The sequence below is a fragment of the Cyprinodon variegatus genome, unplaced genomic scaffold, assembly GCF_000732505.1.
Source record: "Cyprinodon variegatus isolate N-32 unplaced genomic scaffold, C_variegatus-1.0 Scaffold368, whole genome shotgun sequence".
Classification (NCBI taxonomy): Eukaryota; Metazoa; Chordata; class Actinopteri; order Cyprinodontiformes; family Cyprinodontidae; genus Cyprinodon; species Cyprinodon variegatus.
Window position 1 is genome coordinate 242291 of NW_015150821.1, and position 16340 is coordinate 258630.

Genomic DNA, 16340 nt, shown 5'->3' on the forward strand with positions numbered 1-16340 from the left:
ATATATAAGATAATTAGGCAGTGGCCAAAGTTGCTTCAAGAGTTCAGTCATACAGAAACTCTGGAAGTAATCAAGCTAAAGATGAGAAGTACTTTAGTAATATACATGTGAAAATACAAATGACAAGATTGTATTTTAAAATAGGTTACAACTAATGTGAAATCAGAATAAAAGCAACCGAAATGGAACAACTATGGCAGTTTTTAGTCTTGTCTAATCCTAAGAACCAGCATTGCTTGTTTTCTAAAAATGTTTCCGGTCTCAGTTCTCTTCCAATTATCCCAGATCGGGTCACAGGGGGAGAAGGTCAAGTTGGGAAACCTTCTCTATCCCCAGGAACACCCTCCAGCTCATTAAGGGACCCCAGGCCAGATGTGTTTATAATTTCTGATGAATGGCCTAGTAAGGGTTTAAATCACGGTTTTCCAAGGTGTGGACTAAATTCTATAAGAATGGAGCAGAGGCAGGGTGTTGCTGTTTTTACAACCAGTGCTGGAAGTACACACCAGATGTTTGTCCCAAAGTCAGGCCCAATGGGAATTTAATGAAGTCATATTAAATCCATTTACCTTAGGTTTAGGTTTCTCATCCACAAATTAATTGAGCTAATCTCTCATTAAACCAAATGTATTAAATTAGGTTCAGGTATTAAGTTTAATGACCTAAGGTTTAGGTTCCTCTGAAAGATCTGATATTAACTTTTTTCTTTTTGTGTGTTTTGATAGAAAAGTGCTTAAACACTCCTACTGTACAAACAGCAGTCAGTGTTACAACATGAAAATGAAACCAAAAATTTTGAGAATAAATTAAAACTCTGAATCACCTTGTTTTGAAAAAAAAAAAGACACAATTATTTGATCAAACTAACCAACTACCAGTGTGCATTCTCGATATGGATTGTAAAAAATAGTGGTACATTGCGACTAAAGCAGGATGCCTCTTATTTCAATGGGAAGCTCTTGAAATCATGTTGTGCAGACCTTTGACCACAATTTAAACTGCATCAAGTGTGATGCAACCTCACTTTTTTTCAGCTTTCTAGGTCAGGAATTTTTAAGAAAAATTACAACTCTTTATAAATTCCAGTGGCATTTACTTAAAATCAGAAAAAGGAAAAATAAAAGAGAAAATAATCAAACATATCCTATCATTCTGAGATATAACTAAAATGTTTTCTCTATAACCTAGATTGAAACAAGTTGATTAAAAATCTATCACAAATCAAATCACAACACGAGCTTTATTTAAACAACAATTACCATACGGAAAAAATATTTCATAAACCATGCATATGTGTACTCATTCACCAGCTGACAAATGAGCATATAGAGGGACAGTACGTTTTGATTGGTTAGACCAGTGCCCAATAGGCTCTGGCTGGAAAAGAACATCTCACATTTGCAACAGCATTTCATTCTTGTAAAAAAAAAAAAACAATAAGCACACTAAAATACTAGTGATATAATTAGGGACTTCAACTTGATAAGAGCAGTAAGTTTCACAATTAGGGGTCAATTTATCTATATAAATGTCATGCTTTTACCATTGATGGCTGGCTTGATTGCTCTTTTTATTCACCTCTCTAGCTGTTTCCTGTTCCTCATCACTGCTCATCTGATCCACCTGCTCCTGCTTCTATTTAAACTCCTTGATCCCAGCCATCAGTCCCAGATTATTCTTTAAGCCTTTGGTGTTGAGAGTTCTATAGCGTTTGTATTGTGTTCTGATTCTGATCCGTTTCTGTATTTGGACCTTTGAGCCTGCCTGCCCTTGTCTGATCTGTTTGCCTGACCTGTCTTTGGACTCCTGTTGGATTCTTCTGTGGACTGAACCTGGATCTGCCTCTTGACTTCACCGTGTAGATTACCCTGTTTTCCTTTGTCAGCTCGGATCTGATCTCCTGCCAGCTCTGCAGCCCTCTAGGCTTCCATGTCTGGAACTCTCTGTCAGAGTCCGCTGTGTCTTGTCAGCCGTTCGGCTGGAATCATCCTTGTTCTCTGAGCACAGACTGAACTGTCAAAATCCGAATTCTGGGTCCTAATTTCGGAACTTTTACAATAAATTGCATAAAATCTAATTGAGGAAATAAAAAATGAAATGCATGCCTAACTAGAGGTTTAAGGGGAAAAAATTAGTATGAATCAAGACTCATACCTTTCATGATCTGTTGGTGTTATGCTTTGGTTTTCATTTAGTGTTCATGTATTTCAGCATTTCCTTGGTATTGATTATCATGTTTTACAGTCCTCACCAAATTCTATTATCATTGTTGCCCTTTTAGTTCATTTCTTTATGTTGACTAGTGTCAGGTGCTTTCAACTTCCTTAGTTGATGTGTAAACTTGGTATGTATTTCTTTGCCAGTGAGTTTATGACATGTTTTACTGTTTTTTATTTTTTTGTCCTGTACCATTGGATAGGTACTTTAGTTTCCCTCTTGTATTTCTATTTGTCTGCCCCTGCTATTAATTCTCCCTCAGCCTGAATCAGTAGGTAATGAGTATATCCCATTTTCATAGCTTCTGCATATGTAGGCACCCATTTCCAGTGCTTTTACGTGAGGTCAAGTCTGCTAATGTCTGCAGAAAGGTCAGGTTTTCAGAGCTTCATTCTAAAGTTGTTTCCTTGGCGACCGTGTACACCAAGACAACTCCTGCATCAACCATGATTTCAAGGCTGAAGATGGTACTAGGTTTTCTTGCAGGTGTTCAAGCAACCTTGGCGGTCGCTATACAGTAGGTGACCTAATACTGTATACACAAGGTAAAAGCTTGCTGCACCATACTACATAACAAGCCATAGTGTTTATGCTGTCCACCTGCTTGCTTCTTTTTCATTCCATAACCACCGTCACCCAATAGATACCAAGGTTATAGACTTCTCCTTATTCCCTGGCATAGAGGAAGACATGTTCAACAACTGAAGATGCTTATCACTTCAAATAATGTTGAACAATATGGACAGGGGACAATGAGCTCTAAACTGAATGGTATATATTAAAATTGCCCGTTGTATTTTAAGCCCTGAACCAGAGAAGATCAAATTCAGTCAAGATTAAAAAGCCATGAAATACAAAAAAATACAAATAAAGCTCTTTATTAGCAAAATTGGAGGAGCTGCTGTTTGTGTCCATCTGACTTGGACTACTGGCAGGTGTCCTGTGAATATCAGTGAGATTGGCTTGTCTACATGGCCATATATCAAAAGCAGACTATTGAGTATTTGAAATATGTAACTGGCAGTATTCTTATCGGTGGCAGACTTTTAAAGGGACTGATAAATCTGTCAAAACGACCACCTTTTTCTCAGAGTGAAAACACTCTTTAAACAGTTCACATGAAGTAAGTCACATCTCCATCCGACATGAGAAATGCACATCATAGCAAATTATCATAATGGCCCGGACAAAAGTGTGATGGATTTATAGTGGTCATTAGCTCTAAGCTAAGCAGGTGTAGAAAAATGTTATTACTCTCCATGATATCACACTTGACTTGTTATATCAAAACCACACCAAGAAAAAGTATAAAAATTGGTCTTACTTCAATGGATGTATGGTGCTTGAAATACCATTGCTATTTGAATGAGACTGTGTATTTTTAGTCACTATATCCACAATAGATAGGATTCCAGGTTGTTGCTGTTTGAATGAAAACTGCTTAGGATTTATCACATGAAATTTGTTTGAAATAAGGATGCTATCTTGTCAAAGTTAATTTTTGTCAATTTCCATGTCTTATCAGGCTTTGTAAGTTTTAGATGACTACAATAGGTCCTCTGGGGAGCTGGTAAAATTAGCTTACCTTTTGTTACACTTTGCTTTCATCCCAGGCTGCTTTTGTTTTACATCCAATGTAAAAAAAGAAACTCTACTACAATGAATTCAGATATTATTAAGTATGCATGGTTTCATAGATATTGGGTGCCAAACTGACACGTATTTCTTAATAAGACAAGTCATCATTGCTGCAGGAAATTCAAAATAAAAATAATGGCAGATGTGCAGAAAGGTCACTTGAAAATTTACAATGAACTTGAAATAAAATCAATGAAGTCATTTTAAAATAAAATAAACAACCACAAATATAATATAGTCTGTTCATAAGACATTTATGTAAGCTGTCTCTGTTTTGCAGTGATTAGAGTGAATAATTATTGAATGTTGTGAATAGTCTGACTGAAACTGAAAGCATGACAAAAACAAAACATAGCAGCCTAATTAATTAGCATTCATAGGAAACAATTGTATTCAGAAATGTTAAAAAGGCAACATTCTTAACACTTGGATGATTAAGATGTTTGACCAAATTAAGTCTTTTGGGAGATGCATAAATACAATATTGAAATATTGGGCAGCGGTGCATTCAATAATTCTGACATGCTGAGAGCTCATAATATTTTACTGACAAATCTCAGTTTCGCACTAGTCTCTCGCTGTGCACACAAGGCTGTGTATAGTTTTGACACAGCTTTTCTTTTTATGTTAGAAAAAGAAAGCAAGTTTTTTTGTGCTTCAACCATCTATTGATGGTTTCTGTTATAACAAAAATATCAGTTGTCTATTTTAATAATCCTGAAACACAGGAGTCCTGTTTTGAGGGTTTAAGCTCCATATCAAAAGTAGTAAGAATTTTTGGATGTCATTTTCAGAAACAAAAGATATAAAGCCAAATATATTGGTAAGGAAATAAGCCAAATAAGAAGACTGGTTGGTGTAGCTCTTTACATCTTTACATTTCTAAGTTTAAAAATCTACACTATACTGATATTGTATGCGAATGAAGCTTTACAAATTAAATCAAGTAATTATACTTTAGTTCAGCACCTAAAAGCTGATAGCAAATAAGACAGGTTTTATTTTAATATACAATGCATTTTTACTATCATTTTGTCATTTTGAAAAGACAAAAATCTTTCATGGGCCAAGCGCAGGACGCTTGGCCCATTTTTTTTTTCAGTCGCAGTACCCAAAACAGGGGGATGAATCTCCCAGACAACAGACGTAAATTGGGACAGCGTTCCTGAGCTCAGGAACAGCAGGAAATTAGTGCAAGAACAACGGCTGAAACAGCTCCATAACATGGATGAGGCAGCCAATCGTGTCAATGTACAAGAGACGACAGTATTGAAAGCTGGATTTCATGCTGTGATCTAATATAAACAAACCTTGTCACCTTTCTAAGCAAAGTTTAGAGGACAGCAGCATTAACACAACCATCTTTAAAGCAAGCCCTAAATGAGCTGGAAAATGATATGCTGTAAATCCCTTTTACTACCAGTAGAGCACTAGGTGTTCTCTGCAGGACATCAGTCAAATGAGAAGTCCATCACTGTCAGTGACAGTTAAAAGCTGATAGGTTGGACGACAAAGAGCTGCTTTAGTGGCAAGGCAGATAGTCCTTTTGTTTCTACATTACCTTTTGTGATTACCTGAGGCAGTCCTGCTGTCATGTCAAGGAAACACTTCTGATTTTAAGTGCATATTGCATGTAATTCATTGCATAATAAGCATTAACATATGTTCAACTGCAGAAAAACTTAATTAGAAAATGCATGTCAACGTGTATTTTAGAAAATTATTTTATTTCAATACAATGGTCAAATTAGGGCACTATTTAAGACCACATGTTTGCTATATCGCACAGCACCATATTAAAGAAATATCTGTTTTAGATGCTAATGAGCAAAACCATTTGTTTCAGCTAAGATTAATAAGCAACACTACTTTAATAGTTATACTCTTGATCGGTAAATAAAGCACAAACTGGGGTCCCATAAGTGTGTTTTTGAATCCTGGGGTGCATGCTGTTATTTTAGATCTCAACTCCCACTCACATTTCTCCTAAAATCTTCTTAAAGAAAAATAATCATAAAATCTCCCGCTAAAAATTCAGATTTAAAATAAATACTTTTTACACTTTTTCCATAATCCCAATTTGTTATGAACTGCCGCCTTACTTTGTATTCTGTACATAACTCATCTTTTATCAGCAACATATGGCTGTGTTCTCAGCTGCCTTGTGCAATATTTGTCCTTAGTTCACAAAATACATAAAATTGTTATCAAATATGATCTGAACAGAAGGTTCTTAAAGCAAAGTAACTGCTGTATGTTAGGGGTAAGAGTGGAAAAGTGGATAGTTAAAACATCAACAAAAGGGCTTCCTGGCTGTCAATTCCAGAATATGAGTGGGCTGCTTAACTACTATAGACAACTATAGACCGATCAAAGTCTGCAGGACATGAACAAATATCACAGACAGTATATTAACGCTGTGTAGGTGGAACTAAAAGCATGACAAAGGGCGACTACGGTAAATAACCTAAGAATGAGGTCTTACTTAGAACTTGATGTACTCTGGAGCAACATTTAGACAAACGCAAGAAAGTATTATTATGGCGGACAGAGTGATAACAACATAATATTATTAAAGTGTTGATTAATTTCAAGCTGATTACATGATGTTTTAACAATGAGATTACATATAAATTAAATAAACAATATGTCACACGTCCTTTTAAGATTAAAAATGAATTCAGGTAATTATTTCAATTAAAGACACCATGTAGGGGCACATCCTGATTATTAAGTAGAAACAGCCAAACCTCATTTGCACATTAGTACACTGAAGTTCCTAAACAGCCTGCCCTGGAAATATTCAACATAAAGAAAAACAACTTCCAACCAAAGTAAAATGCCTCAAATTTAACATAAACTACTTTAATTAAAAACTTTTTTAACATTCAACTTCATTCCTAAAGACAAAGAAAATTAATAAATGTAGAAAAAAAGAAAAAAAAAGACACTAGTAATAAGATTGAAACCGCTAACCATTAAAGTGATACAGTAATATCATGGATCATTGTAAATAGCTGTATAAGTAAATAGCTGAATAATTAAGAATGAGGACAAATTAGCTCTGAAAGATGACAAGAAACAACAATGGCTAAGAGTCAGAAAAACTGTTAAGCAGTTAAGCATAAAAAGGCAGAATAAAACATAAAAATACATAAAATAAAATACAAACATATAAAATAACGCTGAAAAATACTTTGCTGAAATAGAACTCAACTGTTTAGAATATTGAATTTAGTGTTGGCTTGCTATGGCAAACACTAAATGACTTCAGTGATGGACAACCAAGATGGGGGTGATCAGAATCAGAATTTTGCACTGTGGAAGTAAAGATGTCCCATCCTGAGGAAGCAGTTTAGCTAACAACAAAGAAGGATAGCAGCTGAAGTGCTGCTTGTCAAACCCTCAAAATTCTACATGTACTTTTAAATACCCCTAATACACATATTGTCAGGTTGGGTGGAGGTTTTTAGCGGACCCAAATGCAGAGACTGAAGCTGAGGTGGTTCCTCGAAGATTTGACAACATAAAGGAGGCAACTGAAGCAAAAGTCCAAAAACAAAAAACAGAAAACAGGAAACGTCATGGAAAACACAGATGAGGAGCAGACAAACGACGAGAAATCAGCAAAAAGTAACTGAAGAGGAGGAGTATAAATGGGAGACTCAAATACAACCAGAAAACAACACAAAAGGAAAATGAAACCAATGAAGACTCAAAAAGAAAATGTAAACATTGCAAAACCGTGACATGCGTTTATGCCTGCCAGCAGGTAGTAGGTCTAACGTCTAGGACAAGCATCTGCAGACTGCGACAATTTTTAGACATGTTATGTTATATGTTTGGTTTCAAATGCTGTCTTCTACAAGGCAGAGGAAGAAAAACAGTTTCATTAATTAGTGACTGTGCTTCTTCCTCTGTAGGAGCCCTGAAAGGAATGTTCAGATGTTTAGTCTTACTTTTCTCTGCAATATGGTTACCAGATCCATAAATAGAAAACCATACTTTATTTTGAATCCAGTTTTATTTTTTTTTCAAAGGGCAATATTTGACTTACTGAGCCAGATCAAGATGTCTGCATGACTGTCCCCACCTACACAACCTGTGGAGAGCTGTGTCAAAGCTGTGTCTGACATTGCGGTGGGTTCCAGCTGTGAAACTCCACCTTCCCAGTAACTCATGAAAATGGGGTTATACTGTGTATTCAGAGATTTATAGTTTTTATAAATTTACTTTGTTCTTTTTGTGCAGTTTAGCTAGTGTTTCCTCCCATGGCTGGGCCCAAAAGCAGGTTGTCAGCACAGACAGCGAGTGCAAAGCAAAAACTCTTCACAGGACATCTACTGTGAGTTAGAAATGGAGAGTGGCAACAAATCCCAAGGGAAAAAAGATAGCCTGGAGTTATGCATGTGTGTATGCTGCTGCTGCAACCCCCACCCCTTTCACAGTTCAACCTTACAGCAGAGTAAAGGGTTGATTTCACCTAATACTCACAACCTTGTTCAGTGAATAATGAGGATGATATTAAATTATGCATGTTTTTGTATTTGAAAAGGGGGTTATACTGGTAAAACAATTCAAATTTAAGTATATTCTACTGTACATTTCAGTAACATATGAAAATGTAAGACTGTGGACTAGCCTGCGTGATACCAGAAATACATGACAATACTAGGGCACTCACCAAAAAGTCAACTTGCTGACTTAATTAGGCTGAGAAGACTCACATCTGGACAACACCCCCACCAGATAGAGCCTGCATGGCGGTGTGTGAAAGGCATGAAAAACTGGTCTGTTATAAGCTTATTCATACTGTAAATGACACAGCAGGCTCAGCAGATGGAAAACAGCAGATAAGCCTTGGGTAAAAAAAGAAGAAAGTGTGTCTCTCAATGGTGCATATTTGTTTAAAAAAGGCTTATTTTCATTAAAAGTGAATTGATAGAGTAGCCAAAAATGTTAATGTCAAGTAAGAGTGGTGATACTGTAGTATCACATTTTTACTTACGTTAAAATAAAAAGTACAGTGCATTATATCTAATCCTAAATTGTTTTGTGTGGTTTTTTTTCCCCCAAACATTACTCAAGTACTGTAAATGTAAGTGAGTGAATGTAACTATTTACTACCCACCTCTGGATATGATGTCATCATTGCTTCGACTCAACTTTTACTGTCAAACAGTTGACTTACAAAAAACACAACTCCTTAACGCCCTTTACCACTCAATTTAATGTAAGATCTTGAAAGAATTGTTCCCACAATGTATCTGCTCATGAGTAGCTTGTAAGAGACTTTTTTTCTTACACAATATCTTTAGATCATTCAGAATCATTGGTCTTCTGTTACATTCCCCTTCCTTTCTGAATTAGCTGGGAAAAATAAAATGGCCATAAAAGAAGGTTGATGTTCCTAAACTCTTTCTGTACTAATTTGTCTAAATTTCTGCATCCTTATCTGGCTGGTATAGTCCTTAATGACCCATTTATTTTCATCCAGAAAACTAAAGTTCATGATGTCATGCATTCTAGATAATGTGTCACCCCTATCAACACAAATCATTCACCATACAGTACTTATGAGTGGGCAGAAAGTAGAGATGGACTGTTACATCAGTTGGCCGATATTTTGGGCTCATATTATCTATTTCTTTTTTCTTGTATCGGCATAGGGTTGTACATAAAGTTATTTGAAAATTCAACATTGGCCATTCTGGTGGTAACATTAATAGCCTATATTACAGTATAAGATAAAACAAAGATTTAAAATACTCTTTTCCTTAAAACGCTTAGCCTTTTGTTTGATCTTTCTGTAAAAAAAAAGGTTTTAATACTTAAGGGGATTTCATTTAAACAAACAAAAAGAGCAATGTCTTGCAAGAATTTCCAAAAAAAAGAAAAAGAAAACTGAGCTGACAGGTGGCTAATGTTGACAAGTTTCACCCCCACTATGCCTTTTCATTGTCCTTAGTGTTAAGCTTTGGCCACCTACACAGTCCAATGGTTGCAGAAATAATAAGGAGAAAAATAAGGAGAAATAATATTCTTTAATAGAACCCTTTTTGTTAGAGATAAAAATAAAAGATAAGAACGAGGTGAACATTTTGAGGGACAGATAGGTTTGGTTTAAAATACAGTATGATCTCACTCAAAGTAAAATAATGAAACATGGTGATTTGAACAGTGATATAAGAGTTAAAACAAAATCACATGCTACATAATAACTCCAAGCATCCTTAATCATGTAGAGTGCGTCTCAGTGATGCCATTCAAGCTGTCAATCTGCTGCACAACAAATTGTGTTTAATTCCAACAGGACGTTTTCTTCAAACCAAAGGATATTAATGAGATTTTCAAAGTCATCTCCTCCTCAGGGTAAATCAGAAAAGACCTGGTCCTTTAGGATTACTCGCAATTTCTTTTGATTTCTTTCTTCCACTAACAATAGTGTGATGGGGAAAGTATTTGAATAATTTTAAAAAGATAAGGTATTAAAACTAGTAACAAGAAAAGACATACCATCAAATCTTTTATGTCTGGAGACAAATGTGCTTCTCAGCGTATGACTTCTCTCATCAAGCAGATTTTCGATGTCAAGCTTACTTCGCTGACCAAATTTGTCCTCCATTTCTTGCGTGCAACAAGTGTGTTCATGAGTGCAAACACGGAGATCTTCTCCTGTAAAAGAAAAAGAGCAAAACACATATTTGTTGTTTTTTGTTAGTTAATTAACACCAACTGCTAATAGACTTGACACGTTTAATGGTGAGATCAGGCCAAATGCGATTTTAGTCAACAGAGTGGTCAGTTTAATTGTGATCTTTATGTAGAAGTACATTCAGGAGCGCAGAAATGCAAATTGTTGCAGGTTCCTCTAGAGATGGGACAGGCATAATTATGGTAATGACTGAAGTATTTGTTGTAGTGACTGTCGCTGGAGTCAGCATCAGAACTTTTCTGTCTTGTTGCATTTTGACAACCAAAAAGGGACTGGATGTGGCTGTTGCTTAGGGTGAAGGAGCTTTTTTCATACAAAAAAAGAACCAAAACACATTCTGGCATAGGATGAAGTAAACAGTGATCTTAACCTTTTAACTGCATGCCAACTAGGGGTGTGGGAAATAATCGTTTTGGCGATATATCGTGATATTCGGCTGCCCAATATAATATCGATCTTTCACTTCTTAGTATCGATTAAAAAAAAAAATGGTTACATAAACATTGATAAGAAAATGGGCTACCTCTGCACCACCACTCTGGCAGAAAGCGCTGTGGAGCGCTTTAACTGTGCATGCAGCACCAAATCTGTATTTGAGGCAGTCACAGTGGAAGAAAACCCCAAACAACATGGATAATAATACCTAATCAATATTTTCTGATGAAAATATACAGCATTTGCTGTTTTATCTCATCATTTGATTTTGATAGCTGGGGAAAATATGGCAATATATTGTGATACAGCAATATCGTGATAATATCGTATCGTGACCCAAGTATTACGACATGTATCGAATCGCAACACTCATGCCAATACTCACCTCTAATGCCAACTTCCATTTTTGCTGAACAATTGGTCAACCATGTGGTTGATCAGGCAGTTTAATGATTAAGAGCTTTGTTGGTGACTTATAAAAAAGCCCTTTAAATAAGCTCTTAAAAGGACTGTTAAATCCTTAATCATTTGCGCTAATCTCCTAGCTCCAGAGCTGGCCCCAGCCACCCGCCTCCTCCTTGCTCCGATCTTTGGGTGTCCTCTTCTGCTCTTTCACTATTCCCTTTGTTAACTGCAGACCTGGGCCCAGCCACCCGCGTCCTCTCCCCTGCTCTGGTACACTCTTTGCACAACGTCTTACTCCGATCTCCTATCATTATCCTTCGATCTAACGCTGTAACCTCCCTGAACTCCAGATTGGAGCACAGCTGGCCACCTCTCCCGCCCTCTTGCGGACTCTCTGCCCGCATTCTTGTCTGATCTCCTCCACTTCTCTTGTCTGAGCTCCAGAACCGCCTCACCTTTTGCCTGAGGTGTTCCTCCCTCTTAACCAGGAAAGATGCGGGTACTGGTTAAACAGAAGTGGGAAGCTACTGTGATCCAGCTGTAGCTCCTGGCCTACCAGTACTGGGAGCATCTCTGTAGAATCTAGCAGACACAGGAATAATATGGCTGCTGTTAAGCCTTTCATATTGAATAAAGCACCGTGACCGTGGGGAGTGGAGGCCTAGTGGTTAGGGAATAGAGCTTGGAATCCTGAGGTTCTGAATTTGAGCCCCACTCCCACAGACTGCCACTATGGGTCCCTGAGCAAAAGACCCTTAACCCCAGACTGATCCCTGCGTGCAGTACAATGGAAGCCCACTGCTCCCTAACGGGATGGGTTAAATGCAGAGAGTTCATATCGTTGCTCTATACCTATGATAGTGTAATGATAATAAAAAAAAAAAAAAAGCAAAGTTGTTGGACATGTTCTTTAATATCCAGGTCCACCACACTTAGTTTAAATAGTAAGCAACAGATAGCTGCTTCCTCTGTCTTGTGGCATGGTGAAGCGACAGGAGAGAAGATTGTTGCACAGCATGCAAATTGCTGCCGATATGTCATGTTCAGTGTAAATGCACTATAAGAATAACATTTAATAGCAAATAAAATATAACACTTTCCAGATTTCAAATAAAAAAGACATATTGTCAGATTACCATAAACATTAGTTCGTAATAGGTGGATGTTTGAACAGTTGAACTAAAAAAGTGTGGGTTTAAGGGTGATACTTCTGATTTACACTGATTAATCTGTTTTTTTTTAAGTGGTTTCATAAGAAGCCAATCAAATAATGGGATTATGAAATGTCATTTAGATGTGTTATATAGAGGAAAGCAGTGGTTCTGGTGCACTAGACCTCTATTTATGGCCCTTCAGATCAGGGTTTATAGCGTGAGTGAATTTAATGAAATCTGCTTTAATTCAATTAACATAACTAGTATGGCATGCTCAACAATTAGGGTCAGGATTTTATGTAAATCGCATATGATAATCTTTAAGGAATTTTTTTTCTTGTCTAAGGGAGAATTTCTGTACTTTATATCCCATCATAAACAATGTAATTTGATAATACATTTTATAAAGATGAACATGGTCTAAATGTTTTTATTTAAACAGGCATTTAATGTGCTCAGAAAGTTCTATTTTCCCATTAAATTTTATCCAGATTTTTTACCAAAGAAAATGATTTTGGAGAAAGGAGTAGGACAACACTACCATTCAGCAAGCTTTTGCTGTGCACTGCCTGTCAGATGGTTTAAAGTAGTCATCTTCAGAATTCTGCTACAGGGGTTTAAGACGGATTTCCTTCTATCTTACAAATTAAAAACATTTCTTCCCTGAAAGACCAGAAGTGTTCATGGTGCTGAAACTTAAGGAACGCCACCAATAACTCTCAATTTGGTGTGACAGGACTTCTATCCAAGCACTTAAACCTTGTCAAATACTGTAGATCTAAATGTGAGGAAATTAAGTAGGTTTTATAGAACACGATGTCCAATGAACTATTGCATGTTTGTTATGTTAAGGGATATAGTAGGATGGGTTACTTTTACAGTGGCTATTCTGAGAAGTTAGATGGTTTCACTAAAGAGGCCCGCTTCGCAATGCAGGTTTTACAAACTCAGACTTAAATCATCAACTCTGAACTGAACCACCCTAAGGTTGGAAACTGAGTTCATGGTTTGAAAACAGCTGCTGTGAGTTAGTTTAATCAACTCCGAGTAGGTTCACATGGACTTGAGCATGTGTATAACAACTATGAAAAGCCATTATCAGTGGAGCCCTGATTTGACGATTGACCATGACAACAGGGAAGAGGATGTGCCTCTTTCACACCACTGGAGAGGTTTTAATGTAGCATTAGAAAAAAATATTGGAGAAAGTTTTTAAAAGAGTGTGCAACAGCACCACAGCAGCAAAGGTGAGGTAGATGGCGTAGGAGAATATCGCTGCTTGAGTCAATGTGTAAGTTTATACTGTAAGTAGTGTGAGTTTGCAGGCCGTTTTGATTTTTATTAAAAGCACTCGTCTCTGCTGTTTAATTTGTAGGTCGCTAATATAGGATTCTTCCTGGTCAAAATCACATTCCGATACAAGAATGTAATGAGATTTTCTAAATTAGATTGTAGTCAGTTTTAACCTAATTTTAGAGTGTAAGCAAACAAGATTACACTTCTAAGAAATACGTTTCATATATCTAAAACATTTTACACATTTTAAGTAGCTGTTTGACATTTATCAATTTGACATTTATCAGTTTGACTGAATATGTATTTATCATATCTGAAATCCATTTCTTCCTGTTCAAAATAATACAAATGATGACCAGTAACAGTAGGAATATATAGATCCAAAATGTTTTTAATACATCCAGAATGTTTATCTTAGATATAAAAAAAATTATTCATTTTGACAAGGACAGGCTGTATTTCAGATTTGAGAAATGCATATTCAAACAAACTAATGAATATGCCTGCCATAGCCTGTTGCAACCAGGATAACATTACCAGGGGAAAACTATTAGTTGAGCTGTTGAATGGTAGTGGATAAATTTATTAATTTTAGGTGAAATGTTAGGGGGGAAAAGGACACCTGACAGCAAGTGAAGTATAAGAATATTGTTTTAATGGGTAGGACCTGTGCATCATCTAATGGGGTTCCTCCTCATTTTGATTCTGTCTTCCATTACACAGTAAATACTAAGTGGCTGTTTGACTGCAACTGTTTCCTATAACGGTGTTACCAAACATCAATGTGCTTTCACTCATATTAATTACTTATAAAGACATGTTAAAGAAATTAGTGCTGAGGATGTGAGGACAGATAAGGTCATGGATGTATGTGATGTATTATTAGATGAAACGGTAGCACTCATAAAGATAACTTTCTGAATCTGAAGGACATCTATATGCGGCCTCCTAATGTATATTTAATTCTCTGTGATTAAATGTTGCCCTTTCTGTAATTTGATCCTCGTCTAAAGGACAAGATATGTTTGTGTTTTTAGCATCTAATGTGCCTAATGGACCTATGTGAATGTTTTTCTTTTTATTGTTCGGGTAAAACTGTGACGAAAATCTCCTTGCAAGATCAGAAAAATAAACCAGCGTGATTGGCTTTGAGGAGGGTGGAGGGAGAGGAAACTTTATTGTTGAGTTTATTGAGGAAACAGAGGTTGAGTGAACTCTCCTTGTAAAATGAAAAACTCAGAATTTCCCCCGATTTCAGTTTTAAAAACTTGGAGTTTTCAGTAAACCTACTTTGTGAAACGGGCCCCAGGTCTTCCTGACCCTAAAAAAGCCAAAATGAAGTAAAATGTTTTGGAATATTGAACATGACATGCAAGTAGGCAAAAAAATAAAAAATAAAGAAAAAAATGCTTGACTGAATGTTTGACTATTTGCAATGTTATTTTTAACTTGTACTTTATCAGACAAATATTGAGCTGTTAATGGTAAGAAGGAAATAGTAAACCTAGTAGATTACATATTTTGTATACAAAAATCTTTTATGCATAAAGCATGCATAAAGCTTCTTTGACAAATCTAAGTATGATACTTTTGTAAAAAAATATATATTATTTTTCAAGGCTGTCTATATTGACAAAATGTGCCAATAAGTAAAGACTCAACACCAAATGTGGAGGGATTTTTGTTTTGTCTATTTACAAATATGAACTTTTGAGGGTCATATAGTATTTCCTTGCAAAATAAAACAAGATGATGGTGCTTAATATGCCAGAAGTAAAAGTCAGTGTGTTTAGAGCAAAAACATTACGATCCATTTCTTTTATCGAACAGTTTTACCATTAAGTATTTATTAACTTATGTCAAAACAAAGGTTTGTCTATTTGTAGAGAACAGACTGTTTTGTTCTGCAGTTCTCATGAATTATAGTTTAGGATATCAGACTAACCATGCGATGAAAAACAGAAACATGAACAATTCTTTCTTCAACAAATGTTTTTCTATTATTTTCGATTTTCTTTATATAACAAGCTTTTTCTCTATGTTTTTTTGGAAGTGAAAAACAGGGATAAGTGTTTTGTTATTTTATTAGGAAGAAAAACTGGAGTAATGTAAGATGCTCTTTTGTTTAGCTTCTTTTTACTGATAGACTTCTCTTTAAGTCTGACTTGTTTTGTGTAATAAACCAATATGTGCCATATGTTAGAAATAGACTGCAGCTACATCTCCCAGCATGCATTGCAGCTCTGACATCACAACACAGGTAATAAACGACTACTGCAAGCACAGCTCCACACTCCTCTGTAGCTTTCACTACCAACAAAGAACCCTACTGCCTTTTGAGCACACTGTGATTAAATCAAACCATTGAACCACTGGATTGAGTTGCAAGCTGGCTGGCAAAGTTTGGAATAGCACCTCTTCATCCTTTCCTCCGACGAAAAAGCTCACTATAGCTTTGAAATCCATCTAACCTTGCCTGC

At 36.2% G+C, this 16340-nt stretch overlaps 1 protein-coding gene across 2 annotated transcripts in view; it reads right to left on the reverse strand.

The window, feature by feature from the left end:
* Positions 1-16340, reverse strand: part of gpc6 (glypican 6) — a 126213-nt gene that overhangs the window by 72667 nt on the left and 37206 nt on the right. For both annotated transcript variants that reach the window (XM_015386419.1, XM_015386420.1), the window contains exon 2: positions 10372-10530. In XM_015386419.1, coding sequence (XP_015241905.1) covers positions 10372-10530 — 159 coding nt within the window. The remainder of the gene's footprint in view (positions 1-10371; positions 10531-16340) is intronic.